The 25,335-nt window shown below is 37.4% G+C and overlaps 1 protein-coding gene across 2 annotated transcripts in view; it reads left to right on the top strand.

Annotated features, from left to right (window-relative positions):
- LOC113228851 (neurexin-1a-like) overlaps positions 1–25,335 on the top strand; it is an 84,853-nt gene that overhangs the window by 11,294 nt on the left and 48,224 nt on the right. For both annotated transcript variants that reach the window (XM_026462267.1, XM_026462266.1), the window contains exons 2-3: positions 20,158–20,307; positions 21,026–21,186. In XM_026462267.1, the coding sequence (XP_026318052.1) occupies positions 21,082–21,186 (105 nt within the window). In that variant the 5' untranslated portion in view covers positions 20,158–20,307; positions 21,026–21,081. The remainder of the gene's footprint in view (positions 1–20,157; positions 20,308–21,025; positions 21,187–25,335) is intronic.

The raw sequence follows: 25,335 nt of genomic DNA, 5'->3' as shown, positions 1-25,335 counted from the left end.
CTCGGCATGTCATTTGATACTGTTCGGACCGCTGAGAACGAAGTCAGCTGGCAGCTCGCGTAACATGATCCCAGGCGCATCCGTGGAAATCCCGTCGGCATCGAGAAACATTACTTTTTGAATACTCGATACTTGCTCACCTCGCTGTTATACCTAGTAGGTGATTTAAATCAAGCTCAATAAGGAGTCCGTAATGCCATAGCAAAAAGAAATATTAAACAAATTCTAATCTTAATCTAATACTTTACCGACGAAGTAACGTATGACAAGTGGATAACAATACATGTAACAACTGTGTTGTTTATGGATTCGTGTGTACTGCAAATAAAGTACGTTCATGAAGTTTAGTACTCTCGGTGATTTCCATTCTAGAAATTGAAGCGAATTCTAGCCAATATAACGTTTATATTTAATACTCATTAATTCGAAGGCCTCTTCGCTGTTATAAAACCTTTAAATAGCCGGCATGCGCAAATAGGTTGTGTATATAGATATATAAAAATGGAATTCCTATGTGATTGTGCTCTGTAACATTTTCCTGATAAAAGTGAACATGTCGGAGGCGCGGCGTGAAATCCGTCGGATCTGAGTCGGATGCGGGAATAAATTCGGATTTCCTCGATCCCGTACAAATCTAGCATTGAATTGAGGAAATGCTTTGCTCCAAACAGATACTGCTAGTGCATTTTATTTGCAGACATTTTTATTTGCTTGTATTTCACTGGCTTAATAGCTATTTCTGGAGGTGAAATTTGTGTGATTTTGTTTTTACTAATAATTGCGGAATTAAAATAAAAATTAAATAAAAAAATTAATGAAATTTTGTTTACGACGTACGATGTTACGTTTTTGTTTTATTTTATTTAAAAAAATAAACAGTTTTTACTATAACGAACGGCACTGCACGATACAGTTAACCATTCATTAACCATTACATTAAGGCAACACCGCTTCAGTTGGTAAATTTTCCATAGTGACGCTGGGACAAACAATATTCATATAAATACTAAAGAAAGAAAAATGACTGATAGTAAACATTCTTAGTTAAGTTTGGCGGTAGCCACATATTAGTTACGTTTGATATGGAAAATATCAATATTGTTGTATAAAAAGTCAATCAATCTTCCGTTTTGTGTTTAAAAAGCGAACGCTCTTTCTTTATTCTACATGTATAGTATATATTGTATTATAATTGTGCCATGATACACACATAGACAAATTACACCGAAACTCACGAGAGAAATCAATGTAGGCCATACAAGTATTTCTCCCGCCCCGGAAATCGAATACGGGACTTCAGCGTGGCAGACCATCATGGTAATAGTTCGGCCACGGAGGCAGTTAAAAAAAGAATAAGAGGTCAGGTAACAATTTAACAATGTACTTTTGTTGGGTAGTATATTTCAAGACAAAATATGCAGGTGACAGTCTAGTTTTGCTGTTAGTATGCACATGGGCTCGTGGGAGGGTGAGGGTGAGAAGGTGACCGGCCGGTGCATGTTTGCTATCGTAATGGAGCCGTCTCAGTGAACAGTACCGTTTATGACTGCCAATCCTAAAATGCTTTTTGCATTTATGTTCTTTTCACGACATGCTTTAAAAATTGGACGCTTACGGAATCACTTCGGTGTCCGTCTATCACAGTTGATTTTTTCGAAAATATTCACTTTTCTTGTGACTGGGCCACTAGTCACCGCCGTGTAGTGTTGGAAGTTAAATGTTGGTTTTGGGAATTAATTTTGGGGGTAAAAGAGTTTTTTATCAGCGCCATCGAGCGGGATATCAAATGAAATATTGAAGAAGCATACTTAGGCATTTTGTTCCTTATATTCTTATGAAAATCTGTTAAAAACGCGGTTCTTCCATTTCAAAATGGACCTCTAAACATTAAAAAAAATTTGGAACATTCCCCATAGAATGTGAATTGAATGAAAAATGATCACGAGGGTATTGCTTATAATTGAAAATCTTTGTTTTGGAATCAAACAACACGGCGACGTACACTCCTAGCGCAAGTCCGACTTCACGTTACTCAGTTTTTTATTATAGCCTCGCTCTTGATGAGACAAAAGTTTCATATACAATCTTGGTATCTGTAAATAGGGACTCTTTTGTGTCGCTAAGCTGTTTCAATTGATCGAAGGGATCGCAAAGATAGAGGAAATAAATCCTTTGTCTAATAAAAGCCCGTTTGATAGTCAGTTCTACTTGGGAAAGTGGCGCGGTTCGTGACTGTACTTGTGTTATTACATACTCTGTGCCTGTACTGTGAATGCAAATGAAGTTCGAGTAATTATATAAATGGGAGCGGCTCACCGCCGCCCACAAGCACCGCAACATTGCAGCTTCGATAAATTGAATATCGCCTCATTGAAGAAAATCCTCTTTCAAAAATCTGACTCTCATCATCAAGTGGACATGAATGGAATCAATAACAGTTCCTAAGTATAACATATTAAATACATTCGTAATCGTGCATGATACGTTCAAAACATCTTGCCACTAAGTTTCATATTACAAGAGTCAGATTTTTTCTAATGCTTATTTAATCCATGTGCATATATGTAGCTGCCGGTTATCTGTCATTGGTAATATCGTATACAATGCTAAATTGACACAATACATTGGATTTGAAAGAGATCCGGCAAGCTTATAATGTTCGTCAAACCTAATGCAATTTCATTGGAAGACTTTTTTTGAGAAAAGAACTCCTGCAAAACATTTTCTAATTACCTAAACTTTCAAGTTAATGTCTCAGAACAAGACGCTTAAAATTTAGCGTTGACTTCACAGACACCTCGTGAATTAACTTTGTAGAACTTTAACCTGCATGCGGTCATATTATGTTGTATTTGGTTTGTAATTTACAAAGTTCTTTAGCAGATCTTGTCTGCCGTAACGAAGTGCTTTTAATTTTGTTTTCTAACAGTACCTAATAAGTTTTAAATTTGGTTATACATGTATAATGTAATGTAATTAATACCTGTTTCAGTAAGTGGTAGTGCGAAACCTCTAAAACAATTTATCAACATTATATCAAATCTCTTAAGCGTACGCGGTGACAAAACCATCTCTGTATTAATGTGGCAGGGCGTGATCCTTGGGCCGGCGGCGGCGGGCCTGCGGAGACCGACGGATTACGTGCCTCTTTGCATGAACGGAAAATAATTGCTAAGGCTCTGCCGACGTCGGCGAGTTTCGTTTCGGAAATCTCATTTGTTTATTAATAATTGTTGCGCGGTGCAATATCGTACATTGTATCTATGCAGCATTTAAGTGCTTATACGATGTTTGATTTTTAGTTCGCAATCAGACGCCGCGCAGTGCATTCATTTTACAGCTATCAATTGTATCATTATTAGTTGTAAACCAGAGTAATAAATTTTTAACAGTTACCATTCCATCATTCACCATCACCATTCCATTTACGGATACTCATATCGTTATACGTCTCTATAATGCAATAATTAGTCACTGGTTCATGTAAGTTGTACAATATAATAGTACACGGTGGTTTACCAAATAACAGAATGTGACTGAAAAGTATAGTTTTTCGCGTATTTATTTTAATTATTACAGAGTTTCTACTACTACTCGAAATACGTCGGTTTAAAATAATATGCAAATTTTTCAAAATACAGTTCATACCAAGATTTTGAGCACAGAAGTGGTAAAATTTTATGTTACATAATCAGCAACCGTATTAAGGATACGACGGTATTTACGATATTAAGGGTACTTCCTTATCGCGAATGTGTATAGGCGTCGGGACCCACTTTCCGTCAGGCGCACCGACTTACGGTTAAGCTGTACCTAAAATTTCAGCTACAAACTGCTCAGAAAAAATGTTTCCTTCCATTTTCCCTTAGTCAAAACTCAGTTTACTGAGTTCCTATCACGCTATCCTGGTCGGCGGCAGTCGCGACGGCGATTTGCCAGCGCAGCCGCTAATGCAATAGCCGTGAAACAATCACGGGCTAATTATAGGCCTTCGTTGGCGTTCAAATGTCACTCGAAATAATAGTGTTTACGTCTCTGCGAAGCGTACGTAGGGGTATACTTAGACTTCATAGATTGTGCGATGATTACAATATTCCTATACCTGTCGCTATAGACTTGATTCCTTAAAAAACAGACGTATAATATTCTACTTCAGATTTGATGGGTTAGATTTGCTGTACACATTGGTTTGCTAATGCTGTCATTAAAAGTAATAATAAAGGGTAATTTTGCTTGCGCAAATAACATATTTCCGTCAAAATCGTAAGTTCATCTAAAGATTTGTCGATTTCCGCATCAATGATCTGTAATTAATATCATAACATGAAAATGATACAAATATTGATTTCGCTTTGACTTTGGCGAAAAGCTTACAGATGTCGTTTCTTTTGATGTATTGTACGGAAAAGTAAACAAAGTAGGCCATTTAGACTTTGAACAACTCAAAACTTTAACTTCTCTAACTGTACGTAAAATAAGCGGATTTGAGTGTGCGTGTTTGCATAGTGTTTACATTTGTGGCGTCGCTAATAGGGGTGCTTAGTTTAAATGTCTACACGTGTAGCATTATGCTACGAGGCGTAGTATTCACAGTTGTATTACAGAGCGTAATACATTCATGTTCCTGGTAACCATGGCTTTCTTACTACGCATTCCACAAACACTCCAAAATTGAATAGTAAGGAAGAGATCAGTGTCTGGCAATGAAACGTGTACTCCACAATGAGTCTAAAGCAGTGTGATCTAAAATTGCACTCCACTATTTACGTTTTATTTCAAATTGATTGAAGCGAGTATACTCGGCCGATGAGACCGAACTGAAAAACAGGTAAAATTTTTTGTTCTGTGCGTGATGATGCTGCTTTGACCAAGGGTTATAAATCAACCAAAACCACAATTTACAAAGACCGAGTTGTAGTCAATGATTTTTGGCTATTCCAAGAGATGATATACATAAATATGTAGGTAAAGTTGTTTGCTCTGAGGTTTTTAATTTCACGCTGTTGAATGTGAAATATCCTATGGAAATATCCATTGTGAACTGGCAATCGGTACTATCTCAATTTTGCCAATTTTACAGCATGAATAAAAAAATTTTTTGTGTCATTTATATTGACAACTATACAAAATGAACAAAAAATGACTTAGATAGTAGTTGGTGTACATACATATGTACATGTGCAGTAAAAACATTTAAAAACTACGTATTTTTATTTCATAAACCAGATACCGGTTGCCAGTTCACAGTCGATATATAGAGTGTAATAGAAGTATATAATTAAACTTTGGTACCTAAAAGTATCCACGATACCACACAATTTTAGCTAGATTAAATAATACTAAAATAAATCTAAATTTAAGCATTTTAATATCCCAAATAAATTTCAATATGTAATATAGGAAAAAGTGACATAATTATGAATGCTACTTACATAGTTACTTACATCACACGAAGAGGCTAACGGGCGTAGCACTCTGCTCCAATGCGTAGCACGTTGCTACGTATCGTAGTACTAACTACAACGGAATCAAGATGGCGCCGAGTGCACTTCACAAAGAGCAATAACTATGTTATTAAACTGGGCGGAATGCATTTGAACGCGTTATGTTTGGTGCCTTTGCAGAGTAAGACTTTGAAGTGCAACTAAATCTAGCCCTCAACTGTCCTGAACTATTATTATATTACTTACATCCAATCTATAAGTAAAAATAAAATAGAATGATTTATTGAATATGTGTATACTGTCACAATGTTACAATTATCAATTCAATCTCAAGAGATGCATTGAGTGTCATTAATATGAACAGTAATGTAAAACAAAATTATTATTGTCAAAGCCATCGGGTACCGATGTTCAATAATAAAATTTACACACGACATTCACATCGAAAAAAATCTATTACTCTATACAAGTCAATAAAAGGAATTTTAGTCAGTAAGAAAATGCATGTGATGTTAGTTCTTGTTCTGAAAATTATTCCATCATTAACTCTTTCTACGTTCCACTGCTAATGAAAAGGTTTAGGTCATAGTCCGCCATCCTGGCCCAATGCTTCACACGTTTTCGCGTTTCAGGATATTTTTATTTACCGTTGAACGAGAGGTATTGCTGTTGATTATTCACAGTAATATAAATATGGTGGGATACTAATTACATCTTTCAGATTCTGTGACAAATTGATGTTTCAGAGCGAAAACATCAAAAGCTGTTATTTCACTGTCTAACACACTTTGTGAACACGCATATACATTCCAATGATGATTGAAGTAAATAAGTGAATTTAATTTAATTGTTTTACCTTGCTAGTCTTATTCTGCCACGTGTAGAGCGGAATAAAACACTAGATTGACCCACGTGAGTATATTCGGCCATCACGGTACAACTGGAGCTAACCTTCTCGACTGTCTCGACCAAACTAACCGCGGCAAGGTTAAATAAAGGTTATTTAATTAAACAACGTTGTAGTTTGAAAGATCGTGTAGTGACTTGGATAGAAAAGGGAATGCTTTTATGATTTAGTTATATTTGAAGGATGGATTTTAGGCGTACATATTTCAACCAAATTGAAAAAAGTAAAAGTAACAACAACAGGCTTCTTAAATGAATGATACGAGTGAAAGAGGTACGTCTACGACATTTGTCTTTGCTCAACGGGAGCAGGCTTGATGGTGCACTCACAAAAAAACTGTTGGCTGAGAGCCGACAGAGGTGTTTAGTTCCCATAACAAAGTTTTTATTGCTATAGAACTCATTCACTTACAAAGTGGAAATCATTTTGCAATTGAAGACAACTTTGTTATGTGCACTAAACACCTCTGTCGGTTCTCAGCCAGCGAAGATTTTTTCTGAGTGTATTTATACTCAGTTCATTATGCTTCTAACTAAAGAATCATGAGGGTGGAGAGATAAGAAGTTTTTACTTTCTGCCATTATTGATTAGATCTTGAACGTGAGTAAACATATGCACAGCGTCAGTAAGGTTATTACAGTAATATTCAAAACTTCGCTATCATAAACGGGCGTAGTAACAGAGTAAACTTCAAAAGGAAGTAAACTTACTAATTGCCAAAAAATATCACGTGCAGAAATTATCTCACTCACTAATAGCTCATAATTCGTATATTTACACTACATGAATGTATTTTTAGCCTACGAGTATTTTCGTATACTCATCTCTACAAATAACCTTTTCTGGGTTAGGTCCTTTTAATTATACCTTTTTTAATTCTGTTCTATATTTTCTATATTTTTATAAAGTAGGAATTAATTTAAATATTACATCCCATCGTCGTTGTAACATGTAATAATTGGACAAAAAACTGCCAATAACCAGAGTAAATCCATTAGAAAAAAAACAAGTATATGGAAGTGATCACGCAGCGAGAATATTGGCATACGAGACACGTTCGTCACGTCTCTTAAAAAATTTAATTTTCCAATGTAAAGCAATAAAGAAAACCTAAGAATTCGATAAGTAATATGGTAGTTACTGAATTTGTTAATTGATAATACAACGTATGTAAGGTCTTCTCACCTAATAATAATATTGGCGTAGGCCTCCTTTTAAATCTCTCGGTCACTCCCTGTTTAGGACAATGAGGATCCTGTAGTATCTGGCTCTGCTGCATCTTTAATTTCATCTTTCAATACTTCATTTGTTTATACGACAGAAGGTCATGCTGTTGTCCTCCGAGTCTACTTTTTTCCTTCTTTTTAGCTGTGTGACGGTTCAGGTAAGTGTATTCAAAATAGATTTTAACAAACATAACATTTATGTCGCTTCATATTAACTGACTTACCTGATGAACGTCACTCAAGAGCCAGTAATGGATAATGCTTGTAGCAATATTGAAGCGGGCTTCAATTATTGAGTATGACAAATAAATAACGCGGTAAACGTCGAACTCTGGAGGCTGTATTCCACGACTAATGCTTGTATGTGTCCGCCTCAGCCCAAAATCATCCAATGCTGAACACAGGCCTGGTACTAACAAGTGCAACACGCTATTTAGAAAACATTGTACTACTCAGTGACTCCATAAAATATGTTGCTAAATATCTGTCACGTGGTTAACTCACTGGTTATATTGAACTTTTCAATAAAAACAGAAATTTCGCTAAGATATGTATTGTTATAATAAATTTAGAGTACTTTTAATCAATAATGTACTATACACCCGTGGCTATACAACGCACCTATGCATAACAACATTGATTGTATAACTTTCAAGTAAAAAAAATATATTTGTATGTATTATCAGCAGCAAAAACATTCGAAATCATCAAATTAATTAAACATTAATACCTACTATTCATTGCTAATGCAGATTCCACAGCGAAACTTTGGGCTCTGTTATGCCTGTGCAAATAAACATTTCATTACAGTTATCATTTTTAGCAATTATTTGAAAATATCGCATCTAGAAGCAACCTGAAAGGTCTAAACGGCTCATTACCACCTAGTTTTGTCATACAAGCGCGCAGAAAAGTAATAATCTGTTCTTGTATAAAAGTTTTATTAAACCTTGTAAATGGAAAATTTTGAATATCACCTGGAATGTTATTGCACAAGCGTACAAGTTATATTAATGAATTTGTGACCTTATCAAGACGATTGTCAAGAACAGCTAATTTATTTATCATGAATAAATACCATTCTTTCTAACATAAATCACATTTTCGTAAATACACCAACATCAGTGTAAGAATGTGAATCTATTCACACTTATTGTGGTCCAGTTTGTAAATTGCCCTAACAGCACTCATTCTCTAGGACAAAGAGACTATTAATATTGATTTTCCCCGAAGGAGAATGCAGTACATCATCCAGCCGTGTAAGTTTCTGAAATTAGCTAATGTAGCAGTTTCTACGTCTCAAAGTTTTTTAATTGTGTATACTGCACAGTAGAGCTGTTTTTATACCTTACTTTGTGTCGTCATGGCAGTTTGGCATCTAGAGTTGTACTTAAAACCACTACTGCCGCTTCTTTTTTGTTTGTAATTAAGATGTTTGTGATTATCTGTCTATCATAAATAATGTAAATTTTCTACAACTATTTTTTTGTCGCTAACAGGCAAGTTGGCTTGCCTTTAGCTTGGTACTTGTATCGTTCACGTATTATATTGTTGACTCCAGAATGACGTCCAAAAAAGACAGTCTCAAAGAAATATAACCTCGGTCGATGGTGATCGACTTTCAATGAAGAATGAGTAACCAAAATTAATCTCTGAAAAGAATCTATCGACAAACTTCTTTTGTAGCTGTCTCGTAGTCCAAGTAATCTTGTACTAGACAAATACCTTTTCTACTCTATTTATTACGTTTATTTTTAAAGTAAGTTGAATTCGGGGAACTAAAATTCCCCGAAGACGAGAATATCAAAAATGTACAAAAACGAAGCGGGAACTCATGTTCCGCGTGAGCTGTCAAACAGCACTCCTGGTGGAGGTAATGGATATTGCGTGTACGAGAAATCATACTCCAGTCGTGCCCTTCGGAGCTCACAGGAGTTGCTCGCAAAATATTGTTAACGTATACTTAGATAAATATATTTTTTTTTCAGATGACAACATTTATATACTTCTCTTGTTGAATATAAATTAGAAAATAATCTACTATTATTGTAGGTATCATCGGCACGAACTTAGGGTTTTCATATGTTTAAATTTCCCATTGAAATCCAAATATCGAGCACGTACGGTGCAGCAAGCACTAATATTCCGTCAAAACCAGACCCACGTTATAAAATATCAACTTAAAAAAAGTTGTCCCAAAAAACGTTGACAAGATGCTTTATTCATTATATTTGTTTTGTCATACCTTCATTTGCAAAATTATACCTTGTTTTTCGTAAGTCATGTTCACTTAATTATTCACATAATGTGTACATGCATATCGGCTTATTAAATCATTTAGGTGGGTTCAACTTATAATGGTACAATGCTGGTAAGATTATTTCTAAACCGAAACACAATTAGCTAAGGTTCGTAATGGTGTTGAAAACTTGTTCCGAGAATTAACCAACAAACGTTGAACTTTTTCAGGTCATAGTACAAGAAAGTACTAATATTACTCGTAATTCAAACGAAAGCGGATGGGACGGTGCAATTTGGTGTCAAATAACATTACTTATTGTTACTCATTAACGGAATATTGTTATTATTAAACAAGAAAATAGACATTTAAGTCCATTTGAATGTCATCATCATAATTGGCTCATTATACGTTCTAGTGCTGGGCACGGATCTATTCTAAAGAGAGAGGGAGAGATAGAGAGAGCGGAACCCAATGCGAGTTTGAGATTTTTCACAGCAACCAAGGGTTGAGATTTGTCTTTGACAAGCAGGTTTGACCGCAATGGTTTCCTTTACTGTTAGCGAGACTCATTCATATTAAACATTAATAAATATACGTAATGATTATTATAATACAAAGATCGAACACGTACAAAAATTTCTATGTATAAACTATGTGTGATTTGAATCCACGACCAAGGTGCACCGGAGCATTGCTCTTATCAACTGAACCACAGAAAACCTGTGTTTTTGTTATAGACTTTTACAGGCTTTCAACATTCGTCGCCGCTAGTGACATCTAGTGAGAGATTTTTGAAAAACCTTACAGCAGCAGGTACTTTTGCAAATGCCTCAACTGACGTAGATGTCGCTTTTTGGTCAAATGTATTATTGAGTTTTTTTGTGAAATAACTACACTAGCCTTGTTTTGTTTTAGTTGCAAAATTCTCTCACTAGATGTCACTAGCGGCGACGATTGTCGAAAGCCAGCACAAAGATCTATAAAGATCCTGTCTTTCAGACAGGAGAATTTCGAAAGCTCGGTAACTTGACCTGTGGCTCAGTTGGTAAGAGTAATGCTACGATGCAGTGTGGTCCTGGGTTCAAGTCCCACCGGATCGAAGAATTTTTTCTATGTGTATTAATAATTATTATAAATAATAATGTCTTTATATTAATAATTATAACAAAACTAGTGGAGTTTTTTACAAAAAAACCTCAATAATTAAATACACGTAACCTAAAAAATTAAAGTCGGGTACGTGCCCCCACAGGGATTAGAACCATCGCCTTCTCAATTGTGAGCCAAGCGTTCTCCTACTGGGCTGCAACTGTTTTCAGAATCCTTTGAATTTAAGAAGGTAATTCCCAAGAGACTAATAGACACAAATTCATAAGAATTAATTTTATATTAATTCGAGTAGGAGCCCTCTTTGCAAGTAGTTTTTAGTGGGTCACGATGTTCTTATAGCGCGAATTTGGAAGGAAACGTGAAGAAAGATCGAGTATATTCGTATCTCAACCAGACTGACGGTAAAAAAGATCAAGTTTTTATCTAGAAAAAATGGACGTGTATGAAAATTGATTGATGCGAGTGAGGTGGTAAAATAAGTTTGTCAGGAGAATAGCAATAGCTCTGTGACTTGTGACCCTGAGTGATCCGCGAGGGTGGCGACCCTAGCGGCTTATTTATTTATGTTTGGCATCCATAAGCTCCTTCTGCGTGCAGGTATTATTAATTTTGCCCATTGCAACCAGCGCGGTGTACATCGCCGGCGGACCCAATTTAAATTTGCATAGCAGCCCTTCCGGCGCCATGCGTGAAAGTAAGCGATCGTACCGAAAAAATTCATTACTTTGAGTACAAGGATTTCGTTTCGCATTATCGCATCACGAAATGAAATCGGTACGGGTGCTTTTGTACGCGTCAACGTTATGTCAAAAACGTTTACATACCAATTTTAAATAAGTTTTTTTATGATACACACTGACGAGACGAACAAGTCGGGTGCCTGGTGGTAAGCCGCACTCCTGTCATACTAGTACTAGTTACTAGTTCGCAATATCTGTCGTTAACGGTGACAGACAACCGTCACGTCGAAGAAGGTTCACAACTTTTGGGAAACGTGTGAAGTCTGACAGTGCGACATATGACGATGATGACTTAATTTGGTTGTACTTCCTTTTTAGTAGTAATATTGCAACTGATGAAAACGAAAATAAATAAAGCTCTTGATATGTTAGAAAAACTCGACGTTCATTTTCGTTTGTACAAAGAAAGCGGCCATATTGAACAGGGTAGGCAGGGGTATATGAGAACCCAATTTGAGGCGTAAACCAGCTGTATGTAAATTAGGCCGCGTTCCCCCTGGGCTAACCGACTTCTGAACACTGGATTGCTTTTGTTTGGATAATTTTGCTTCAAGTGTACTTAACGTGTTAACTAGTTTAAAGTTAAATGGATAATTCTAGGCCTCAATTGCTTCACACAGCACGCCTTGGACTGAACACTATTTGTGGGGTCATTATCTGTATTGCTATGGTACCTACATAGCAAGACCCGTACCGACACACATTACATTCGTTACTTAAAATAATTATTCGCGTCAATCTACGCGCCCGTTCATTCCTGGTACTTGTGACTAAGCTTTTTAAAAACAATTATGTCTAACGACTCCCTTATTACCACAGTCAGCCGGTCTTTATGTGCAAGCAGTAAGAGCGTCATTGGTCCGAACGGACGAGAAACACGTAACGTCGCTTGCGCTCCTATTATAAGGACGTAAAGCTTTTTCTGGTGGTTTTATTGTAATTCCATGTCGGTATGTGTGGTTAAGACTAAGACACGAAACGCGCTTTAAAATTTGATCCTTGCTACACATTTATTGAAATGATACTTAAAAACACTTAAAAATTATCCTCCAAACAATACCTCCGTGGGAGTTTTATGTCAATTTAGCCCAGACAAACAATTTTGCTAGTTCATAACGAAAACTAGTTCCCAAACTTCTATTAGCTAATGCATGTGTATGTTTGTATAGCGGGAGGCGAAACTTTTGACATGTTGAGAGACGGGCCTGAATGCGGGCCTAGAGGCGGGTCTGGATACGGCCCTGTGGAGTTTGGACAACTTTTTTATCGAATTCAGGCAACACCGAAAAGTTCGCACAAATTCTCACGGTTCACTGAATTTTGTTTCCTGCGGAGACAGGACGGCTGATTTTCTTTTAATATTATCAGTTTTGTTATTTCTACGTTTTTTAGAAAAGTTTAGGGCAATTTACACAAGTTTTGCAAAAATCTTTTAGAATACTATCAGTCAATAGAGAGAATGCTTTATTCAGAAAATGAAAAAAGAAAATTGAATCCCAGTGGCTAAAAGCTGATATAGAAGGTATAGAAGGATATAGAAGGGTGGATATAAACCGATATAGAAGGTACGTAACAATATAAAACATTTTCTATTCTTTTCCGTTCTATTACTAAGTTGGAGAATACATTTCTTCGGCAGGCCGAAGGGGATCGTGTTACACAGGTCCTTCGCCACTGCGGTGCGTTAATTCAGGACTGTCCGCAAAAAATTCAAATTTGTTACGCCCTTATAAAGGGACAAATTATGCGAAAAAATGCGGTTTTGTTAAAAACGTTCCAAATCAATTTTGGTCGTGACAAGGTTCAACAGGTTGCAGGATATGTCTGAGAGCAGAAACGACGTTTTCAAAAAAGCTATAGTTTATGGTTCAAAACGAATGGTATTTGATGTTCATGGAAAACACTGAGAAAAATTATATAAGTATTCGGTATAATTGTGGCAGACGCAAACTGCACCTGAAAAAGCATTTCAAACTAGTTAGTGCCTGTTTTAATACTAAAACTAAATTGTGTAAAATATTAATTATGTAAATAAAACTAATCATTCATACATATACAACTTTATTTACAACTAAAATTAATAAGGATAAAAACTAAGTGACAATAATTAAAATTAAAACTGATTTGTCTAAGGTATTAACTTTGAACAACGGAATGTCAACGTCCGTTGTAGCACGGACCGTTTTCACATTCCGCACAGATTTAAGGTCACGCCTCAGACAAATGCTCATTAAAAAATAACTAGACCACTTATCCTAGTTCTGTAAACGGTACTGACTTTCTAAATAATTCGTCTATCAGGGATTGTAGAAAAGCTAATATCTAAAATGATCGCAGTAAAAACGAAGAGAAAACGTCACGTTAAATAGAGTCTATTTATTACAATTCAATAGAAATCTGATATAGTCCTTTCCAAAAATAAAACTTTTAATACAAAATAAAGTTTTTATACCACACAAAGTTTTAGCAAAGATTCAAACAACTCACCCTGTGTTTTTTTTAATGAAACTAATGCTTTTTGGTGTTGCAAAGAATAAAACATTTCTTAAACTTCTTGATGGTCAAGAGTCGTTTAAACAAACGTAGACCCTATTATTATTGAAATCTGGTTTACAATGACTTGATGAGTCGAGCCGCCGGTGGTTCCGCGCTAGTAAAGACTTTTCCAGTCAAAATGGCGTCGAACCATTCCGGCACCGTTCTAGAGGTTAGTCTAAACTTCAATTTCCCTCTCGATGAATGTAAACCACGGAGCCGACTGGACATAATGTATTCCTGCGTAGCAGCAGCCAGTGGATCAGAAGGTTTTCTTGCTGCACACCTGTTGATTACACTACACCGTTGTGAAGTCCCCAACTCGCTTTACCAGCAGCTTTACCAAGTCAATTATTTCCCATGCCCAGCAGAAGTTTCATTCATCCAACCCACCTAAGGTTTCAAATGTACATCATACTCGATAAAATATGATTAGTTAGAGGAGATAGCACACATCTACAAATACACTCGAGTGCTATAACTTGACCGACTTTATCATCTCAGGGTCGAGACAGTGAGCCGGCATAATTCAATCTTTTTAGAGAGGTCGTCTTCATCGAGCGACACGCGTCAAGCCAAGACCTATCCAAATTTATTAGGTCAGATCCCGTCGATGTAGGTGACACTCGTATTGAGTACATGGTATTGAACATTGATGGAATTTCTTTTGTTTGTCATCATGAAGGTAGAAAGGGTTAATATTCCCTCGTTATCGAGTTCTTGGGTTTTCGCGGTGGTTAATTTTTTTTTTAATAACATTAAGTGACGGTATACTTTTAATTAAGTGACGGGACGAACAAGTCGTGCGCCTGGTGGTAAGCCACATGCTTGTCCATAACAGTTACAGTGCCACTAAGAGCTTTAAATTGCAAAGATCTGAGGGGCACTACTACTGCGCCCGTCAACCTGAGACCTAAGTTGACAGTCCTATGTGCCTGTAATTTCACCAGCACCCTTACCCTTCAAAACCGGAACACAGAATGCTGACGTTACTGCTTGGTGGCAGAAATAGGTACGGTACATATTGGAAATGAAACTATTTTTTTCAATCATTCTTCAACGTTTTACAGAGCGTATGGTCACGACTGATTCATCCGAGTTAAATGGGTTAGCCGTAACCATGGGACCTGTAAAGGATCCGAAACGTTGATTTGTGTGAAAAAAATAGTAATAGAGATCCGTATCTAGTTAGTTTTTTCCATTCTCATTTCAATTTATAAGAAATTGTCGTAAGAAATGACTCCTTGTGTTCCATATATATAACGGCGCTCAATAGGCCTAAATTTATCATTCGCAGATTTTGGACTAATTTTTGTTTTGATTTTGTGTCGATTATTTGAAAAGTTGAGTTGATTAGGGTCTTCGCGTCTGCAAGACTACAACATCAGATACAGTCGCCACTAATAATTATATTTTTTTTAGAAGAGGTAGAGCTCCTTGTGGAAAGAGTTCGTTCGGGAAAGTACTGCCTCACCTATTTCTGCCGTCAAGCGGTAATGTCAGTATTGCTGTGTTCGGTTTTTCAAGGGTAAGGGTGCTGGAGAAATTACAGGCACTTGGGACTTGTCAATTTATATCTCAGGGTGTCGGGTGCAGTGGCAGTACCCCTCAAATCTTTGCGATTTAAGCTCTGCGTAGCACTGCAACTGCTATGGACAGGCGCGTCGCGTACCATCAGGTGCACGATTGATCATCCCGTCACTTGCTATCATAAAATAAATATAATGTACACATGTAGTGAAATTATAATCTCTGTGAACGTTTGTTTAATTGCATTATATTTTACCCGTTATTCTAAGGCTCGGGTAGAGACAGAAAATGACGGTCTTAATATATCAGAGCTCTCTCAAAGTACTTAGCGTTCCTCTTACTCTTATCGTAATTCACGTCCTGTCCCGTTTCTTGTCCACTTACAAACTTCCAAGGCTTATTCTCTTAATTCGGTTCCACAATCTCGTGAACTTTGGGATTTATTAACAGAAGTAAAAGACTTGAGACGTTACAATCAGCTTATTAAAGCGGATGATTTTCCTTTAAAATTGCCGCATCGACGTCATTGTGGCAACATTACCTTCCAATGGTTTAAGAAGCTCTAATCTGTGTCATTATGAGATTGCAGAAAAGAACTTCTGCAACTTACGAAGCGTGTTTACGAGTCGTTTCTTAGAGTCCTTATGCAACTGTGAACAACAATTAAATTCATTCAGTTCGCCATTCAACGAATGCTTAAAGGACACCGAACAACTGATCATTTTAGACTGGTTTCACGGGTTTAGCAACTGAACACTGTACGTTAGTCAACAAAGTCGTTTTTACCGTGACGATCGTCAAGTAGAAGACAACTATGATATTAATCTCTGTTAACTTGATTTGGGTATACAATCGCGTTGTCTCTCTAATTAGGTTTGCCCAAGATTAAAGGTTTGTTCGGACTTTGATTTACTTTCCAACAAAGACCACGATTTGTGTTTGTTTCGAGCAATTGTAGAAATTTAAGGACTTTTAAGTTCATCAGTTCGTCGGTGGCAAACGCCAAACGAATTTACGCTTTGCGGATGCCATACTTGTTTTTACCCCGACGTCACAGGAACTTTAACAGATGCTCCAAGAACTGAGCACGGCGGGTCTTGAGGTTGCACTCCAGATAAACCCTTCCAAAACACAAATAATGTCTAACAGTACGAAAAGCAGGGTTGAGGTAGACGGGCAGGTAATCCAGTATGTCGATGAGTATATCTGTCTGGGCCAGTTAGCAAGCTTTGAAAACAGGCAAGATAAAGAAATCGATCGTCGCGTAGAGAACGCCTGGAAGAGCTACTGGTCCTTGAAGGAGTACGTCAAGAGTAATCTCCCTATGTCATTTAAACGCCAACTCACCGATATGTGCATTGTGCCCGATGAGTTCCAGAAATCTAAACTCAAGATCTGCAGAGGGCGAAGGAACGCATCATTCTGGGCTTCAAACGATTGATCGAGTACGCAATACAATGCTGCGTTCGATGACTGGCATTGCTGATATGGGGAGCAAAACAGCCAAGCTCAACTGTGATTGAGCGGGCCACGTTAGCCGGATGCAACCTGTGAAGTGGGCGAACGTCGTCACTCCTTGGGTGCCCAAGGATGGAAAGAGACGGCGTGGACGGCCGAGAAAGCGTCGGCGGGACGACCTTGATGGGTTTGAGAGAGAATGGTGGGAGATCGCCAAAGACAGGGAGTAATGGAGGATTTTGGTTGGACTTTTATTAGCTATTTTCGAGTAGAGGTACTTTTGGCTCAATGAAGAAGTTGAAAGCACAGTTTTCGCAAACAAAGCAAATTTTTTTACTATAAAAGTCCATAGCGATAAGGAACGCCACAAGCATATACAACGTTTGAAAATATAAAGAAAACACTTCTTATAACTTCTGTATAGCAATAAAAAAAAACTATTTGCAGATTTAAAAGAACAAATCCATTTTGCTACAGTAAAATCAAATTTTATTCAACAAATATATGAATGCATCGTCAGTAAATAAAATTATAGAGTTGTAGAAAAACAGTGTGCACACAAACCCTTCGAGAGAAGTTAATAAAAGGGAACTTGCAACCCGAACCATGAGTCACGTTTGCAATACGGAGGTATTGCATAAAATACTACGCCACCGAAGATCCATCGTTCTACGGTGGCGTAGTGCCTGGCTTGGCCTGCGGGCGCATTTCATCGGGTCTCGATCTTAATTGAAATAAAATCAATGACAATTTCAATTAAGGAGCATTGGTGCTCGTTATCAAGCGATGGAGCTGAGATTAGAGTGAAATGATATTTAATGGACCTGTATAAATGGAGTTGTGATTGTCTGTCGTTGTTATGAATATTGAATGAACATGTGTGGACCACGATAAGTGGTACAACAACAAATTTTTACATTTTCATGGTAAATGTTCAGTTCTGTGCTTCGTAATTGGTATTAGCTAGATCTAGAAGAAAAAATAAAATAAAAAAGTCTGTCCATCTATCTAATTGAGGAATTGGTCGACCCGTGCACAGGTGGTGGGGTCGGAGTCAGAATAAAATGTCCCACTTGCTTTTTAAAATATGCTGGATACTTATGACATACTAGTATACAGAGCGTCGGGTCTCATGCAAATAAATCACACTTCGTGTCAGATCTGGCGCAAGTGTGCAGAGAGCCTTAGCAGCAATAGCACTAAATTAATGTGTATAGCAAAGTTACCGACCTTTACAACATTACCATACGTGGTTAGCAAAATCTGTCTTAACTGAAACCGCGCGCTAGTTAAAAACTAATAACCTTAACAAGTCTAAACTAGATTAAAATTTAATATAAACTCAACCGAAGCGGAGCTTATTTAGTGTTAAAATATTTAAAAAAAGTAAAAAACTTGGCACAAGTTGAGTATAGCGGGGGAAGTCGGGGTAAGAAGGGGGAAACCTAGAAAAGTTGGAGAAAGTTGTGCGATTAATCAATTTCCCGCCGCAGGTGTTGCCAACTACAACGATTAAAGCTGCACGAGTCCACGATAGCTTGCCAACAAAATTATTGAACTATAATTTGTAGCTAATCGAGAAAAAATTGACTTTTAATATTTAAAATGTTTAAAAACGATGTAGTTTCAATGATGTTTGAGTTTAGTGTGGTACGATGTCTTGGTATATTCATAACTTTTTTATGGATAATAATAATATAATAATAACAATAGTTTATTTTCTCAACACAAGGAAATAAATATACACTTATTTTATAATAGACTAACAATTTTAAAAGTTGTATCCCTTGTGAGAGACTGGAGACCGTACTAGGCAACTAAACGTGTGTCACGTGCTCACCAGGCCCTCACCCTCTCTGAGTAGTCTTAAGTAAGTCAATAATCTTAAAAGAAAAAAGCAATATACTGTTGAGCAATAAAAATTAAATACTATCATTTATGCTAAAAACGAATAGACCCACACACTTGGCCACAATTTCACCTGATGTTAAACGATGATGTAACCGATGCCGACGATGATACACGTTTGTCTAAACAATGCCTATTCACTGCAGCCTTGAATAGCCCTACAAGTTGAAAGTTTCGGGATACAAATATGAAGTAGCGTATGTTTTTTTTTTCATATAACTCTACCATAGTGTATATTTTATATATCACATAAAATCATGGAGAAGTTTTCCTTAGTAGTTTTTATTAGTTAAGGAAAATGACTCGAGCGGTGTTGAGCCATCGCGAGGGCCGTCGCATTAGCACAACGGGGCCCCGGGGCGCGCTCAGCCGGGGCTAGGGCCGCTTAGTCGTCGACCAGAGCGCACTTAGCCATGGCGGGGCAACTCCATTAAATAAGCCACGGCTTACTCCTTGCGTTGCATTGTATATTACATTTCTTGGAGAATTAGGGATAGGTTAAGAATATTTCTTCCATGTTAAAAGCTATTCTGACATCATCAATGAAACAAGGCTCGCCTCTTTAATATAAATTAAAATGTAGTCTTCTTGGTGGTCAGTCTTTGCTTAATTTATTATCTAAGAAAAGATTATAATTTTTGGTATTAGTCTTCCATAAGTCGTCTTTTTGAACAACAACGTTTGGTCATTGTCAAAAACTTTGATCCAAGCATTCGTATCAGATAATGTTGCCGATAGACGCAGTTGAAAATGGAGAGAGACGACAATCGCGATCACGACGAGCTCATTGAATGAAGGACAATTTTGGTGACTGTACTATTTAAGCTAGGCAACAGAGGAGTAGCGTCGGTAATCGGTGACAGAAATGATTAAGCTTAAAGGGTCAAACTCAAAAGGTCAAAGAGACCTCTAATAATTCGACATATGTTAGTTAATCTAAGCTATCCATTTGGTACTTCGTAGGTATAACACTCATGTGTTTACTTGTATGTGCCTTGGGGAGGTAATTAAAAGTATAATCATACAATTTTATTGTAAAATGTTTCTCTTGTTGTAGACAAAGCGCCGTCAGAAGCGACGTTCCGCGGCGCGGAGTTTCTCTCGTACGACCTCACACAGACCGGCGGGGAGCCGATCGTCAGCACGCAAGACACCATCTCGTTGTATTTCAAGACTAGACAGCCCAACGGCTTATTGTTTTACACTGGTGAGCCTGACGAACAATTCGCGACAGCAAATAGTAACGACAGGGGTATGAGCGAAGACATTGACGAGATGTTACACGATATTGTTTGGAATATGAACTCAAATAGAATCGTCTCACTCTTAAGGCACAATTCTCATATAATCAAATACTTTAAATGTGTACGAGGTTCTATATGATCTCATAAGAACCCATTTTTGTTTTAAAAACAACGGAAGTAAGTTACTTTGTTAGGCCGAGAGCTGATGCCTTGTAAAGTGGCATGCATAAGTGTCAAGAGTGGAGGTTGTGGTTGTGATAATGTTATTTATTTTATTAATGTTACGTGGAGGGAAAATTGCAAGAATTTTATAATATTTATGAATGTTTTGCACGATTTAACCTCCATTGTGTTCGCGGAGTAACAAGGTAACTTAAATCCATTTTTAATAATAAACATTTCCGCAAAGTATGGATATGGTCCTGGATCTATAAATCATCATTCATCATTGGTATTTTGTTTTTGTCATTATAAATGAAAAGCCTTTGACATCACATCCATTGCCTTCGGTACACAATTGTACATATTGAACCGTAATCAACTTTACGCTGTCACAAGTCATCGAATAGGTTATATTCGTTTAGTGATTTACAAAGATAATGCATCTGCAATCTGAGGTCTAACTGTATTATTTGCGAATTGAAGTGGTATCTGTATTTCTTTATCTATCTCTGTATCCAGGCCACGAAGCGGATTACCTGAACCTTGCGGTGCGGGATGGCGGCGTGTCTTTAACGATGGGGTTGGGCAACGGCAAGCAGGAGATGCACATAAAGCCTGCTCGCACGAGGTTTGACGACCACCAGTGGCATAAGCTCGTAGTGCATAGGAAGATTCAGGAGGTGAGGAAATAGTTTATGTTCATAGAAACAAAATAAACATATTGTGCCGACATGTTAAAATAGTGGTATTGGTTGTTTATACGTAAACAAGGAAATATTACAACACGAGAACATATTGACTTGAAATGGCACTTAATGAATAGTAGAGTCTATTTCCGAGTAAATACGGTACACAGTTCAATTGTGTACCGTATTTAAATCAATATTACCAGGAAACCCTGCCATTATTGGCCTCTATTAGCGACGCCTTCGGTCCGACAATGACACGACTCTGTCCGTGTGTTAGTGCTACGAGTTTTCGGAACAATCGATGCTATCTAACAAATATTACCACTTCGCGTGTAGTGGGTGGTGCGGCAGGCGAGGTGGGGATACCTCAAATCAAGCAGTTATTTATCATTAGCGCTTTGAAGTTAATGTTTTCCGTGAATGTTTTTTCTTTAGACACATTTGTTCGGCCACGTTTCAAATTATACATACTTCCACTTTCAAAATTTTTTATGATATCGAATGAAGAGTCGAAGACGTCGTGCGTCTGGTGGTAAGTGCTATGTCTACTCATAACAGTTGTAGTGCCACTTAATGCTTTAAGTCGCAAAGACTTTTATGAGAAATTGATAACCTCCTCCTTTTTGAAGTCGGTTAAAAACAGCAGCACATGAAGTCTTTTTTTAAAATTTAAAGTCAGAACCTCACAGTGTTAAAACGCTGAATACCACAAAGGCAGCCACAACGATAAGCACAGTGGCATACTTATTGGGGATCCGAACCTGACATGACTGAAATTGTTTATGGTTTTTTTAGCAACTACTATTGCTTGTAATTTGATATAGTTGCACAAATTTATTGTTCACAGCTGTCTTGAGATATCTAGGAAAGAAGGATGGCGACATCCCGTGTGTTTCGTGACCCAGTCTGTTTGACGAGATGCATTAAAGAGACCTATCAATACGTGTGATTCATTATCAAAGCATTCAAGAAGCTATTTGAGTACATCCTGTAGAAGCTGGGGTTATAAACATGACATCGGTTATGTTTATGACATTTCGCTTCATTTATAATTATACTGGCAAAGTCTATGAACGGGTCTTCGTTGATTTTGGGTCAGCTTTCGCTATCCTTCTTTGAGATTTCTAGGTATCTGTAGAATGAAAAATGTTGTAGTTTTATTAAAATGGAGTCCAAAGTTGAGTACTGAAATAGGTTCGCTAACTTCCAATCTAAGAAATACCTATGTACGGACGGCATATCAAGTTGCTCTGAATACGAACAAAAATGTGTAGTTGACTGTACATGGTGGCGGTTTATTTTCTCCTCAGTGTATAACAGTTATGCACTATGTAGAAAACGGGGTTGGAAACCATCATGATAAAACCTGGAGGTCTAAGAAGGTTCACAACCCTTGGGAAATGTGCGAAGTCTCTTAATGCATATTGGGCCAGCCTAATCCCTCACCTTAGAAGAGATTTGTATAATGTAACAGACGAAATAGTGTTACGAATGTAAATTGAACATTTGTTCAGCGTTCACATTACCTATACTTACATAATAAGGGACGGCAACCAGTGGCGGATTTGCCCTAAGGCCCAGTAGGCCCGGGCCTAAGCCGGCCAATCGTGACAAAAAACTCAAAGTACCTATATATTGTAAAGGCTCACGCACATTATTGAGTGCCGTTTAACAATAATCTTAAACAAGGAATCTTAATCTTAATCATCTTAAACATCATCTTCCTACATTTTTTTCATTTTATGTATAAAATATAGATATGTTACATAAACTGCCTCCGTGGCCGAACGTTTACCATACCGGACTGCCACGCAGAGGTCCTGGGTTCGATTCCCAGGTCGGGAGAAGTATGTGTATGGCCTACATTTATTTCTCTCGCGAGTTTGGGTGTCATTTGTGGTTGTGTATGTGTGTGTCCATGGCACCCGTGATACAGGGTTTCCCTAGTGCGGGGCTATGAGTGTGTTGCGTTATTATTATTATCTACAATGTAAAGTATAATCACTACATAACTACACATTATCACTACCGCGTCTGTCTGTCTGTCTGATCGCGATAAACTTAAAAACTACTGACTGGATTTTCATGCGGTTTCCACCATATATTTCATATATATATATATATATATATATATATATATATATATATATACATATATATATACACATTCATTTGATATAATATCAAATTATTAAAAATGTTAATATTAAATTTCTGAGTCGATTTCGATAAAAGTTGGCAATAAATTAAATTCATTATGTAGTCTACCGATATATGACGAGTGCTGGGAAAGGGACGGCTGGAACAGACTACATGGCCTGGGGCCAAGGGCGGCCAGGACTGCGAATCCGCCACTGGTGGCACCTAAATATGGAATTGTTTGAAAATGTTCCATCGCCCTGCGAAGGCAGCGTGTTGAACAGAATGTAATTTCGTGCGCTTTCATGTTGCGGATTAGCCGCGCTCGAAACTAATTAGTTGCTTTGTTATCGCGCCCTTTGTTGTCACCTATAATGGTATTTTTAAAGCTCACTCCCCAACTGCTCGACGCAAATATCTATTTTGATTCGTGCATTATTTACGTAATCAGTTCATTTCAAAAGTTATACATCGGCCAAGAGTCTGTCAGACACCCCAGGACAGGGCTCCATAACAATATCAAGATAGTTTCGAGTTTATTTTGTATGCAATAATTGAATACTTTGTTGGTTTAACGGTTTGGACTGTGGGCACTGGATGCTGGATGGAGATCTTTGGGAAATTAACTTTTTTAAATTGTTTCTGGTCCCAGTACTCTAGGCAGTGTCCCGGACTGAATTACTCTGGTACTCATAGTACTGGGAATTCCCTTATTTGAGTCTTCCACATTCATATAATAAGACCGTCTTATTGTTTTGAAATGGTTACTTTAGCCTGATTGGCAATTTTTTTCTTTTTTTTACACACTCAGAGCCCTGCACTGGGGAAACCCTGTATTGCGGGTGCCATGGACACACACACACAGACAAGCACAAATTATACCCAAACTCACAAAAGAAATAGACGTAGGCCATACAAACATATCTCCCCGCCCGGAAATCAAACCCGAGACCTCTGCGTGGCAGTCCAGCATGGTAACCATTCGGTCACGGAGGCAGTTTTTAAATTACATTACATTTTAATATGATGTATACAGTTTTTTTTTCATTTAAAAACTCTTGAACCGTCACACTTTCTAGCAAGTCAAAATCAATAGAAGAATTTTTCATTTCGACATCACGACCGTAAACATAGCGCAGTCCACTACTAGTCACAGGCCTTTCTCAAATGGCATCACTGGGACCAGTGCTATTTAATCCAGCTGTACTTTCTCAAGTCAAATTCCTTTCAAAAATTTCTTGTTAAAATTTATTTAGGACTGTGTAACGCTATGACGTAAAGGTAATGACGTCTACCAATCAGAGCGCGCAATAAACATTTAAGTACAAATTTATTTAATAGGTTTAATTTAAAGCCATAAAAGGCGGTATATTCAATTAGACAAATTGATCGTTGTAATGCTTTTAAAAGACATGCAATTTATGGAATATATCTTCGGATTTCGTACCGATGTTGTACCTGTAACGATACAACAATAACTTTTCCCTTATTTGATTGATCTAACTGCGTCGACGCCTTCTTCTGCCTCTTCATTCGATCTTATTTCTTTGTATAATATCCTCAAAAAAGGCAGAAGAATAGAGTTGCGTAGAACAGACAGCTATGAAAGCGTGTGAACTAATATTACGTACTTCGAAATAGACGCGATGTATCGCGCTCGGAAACAAACCCACAGTTAGTACGTGATATACTGAATACTATGTATATGCAAATGCCTTATTGTTGGTGGCAATCGTCTTTTCCTTCGAGCTTTGTTTCACACTACAGCTGTCTCCTTGAAGAGGGTCCAATCTATTTGGGACTTTACCTCTCCAAAATACAATTGCTATTTGTATCTGGACAGTACATGAAAAGTCTCTTGTTGCCTAATAAAGGATAACATTGTAAAGCGTTTTTCAATTATTTTTAAATCGTTGAACGAACAATGAAATGTCGATGTCTAGTAAGTAACCAATTAGGGGTGCCATTGACTGGCCGTCCCAATGTCTAGTTACTTGACAA

Source organism: Hyposmocoma kahamanoa, unplaced genomic scaffold, assembly GCF_003589595.1.
Source record: "Hyposmocoma kahamanoa isolate Upper Pololo Valley unplaced genomic scaffold, ASM358959v1 245, whole genome shotgun sequence".
NCBI classification, from domain to species: Eukaryota; Metazoa; Arthropoda; class Insecta; order Lepidoptera; family Cosmopterigidae; genus Hyposmocoma; species Hyposmocoma kahamanoa.
The sequence above is the reverse complement of the archived record's forward strand: the minus strand, read 5'-3'. Positions and strand labels throughout refer to the sequence as shown.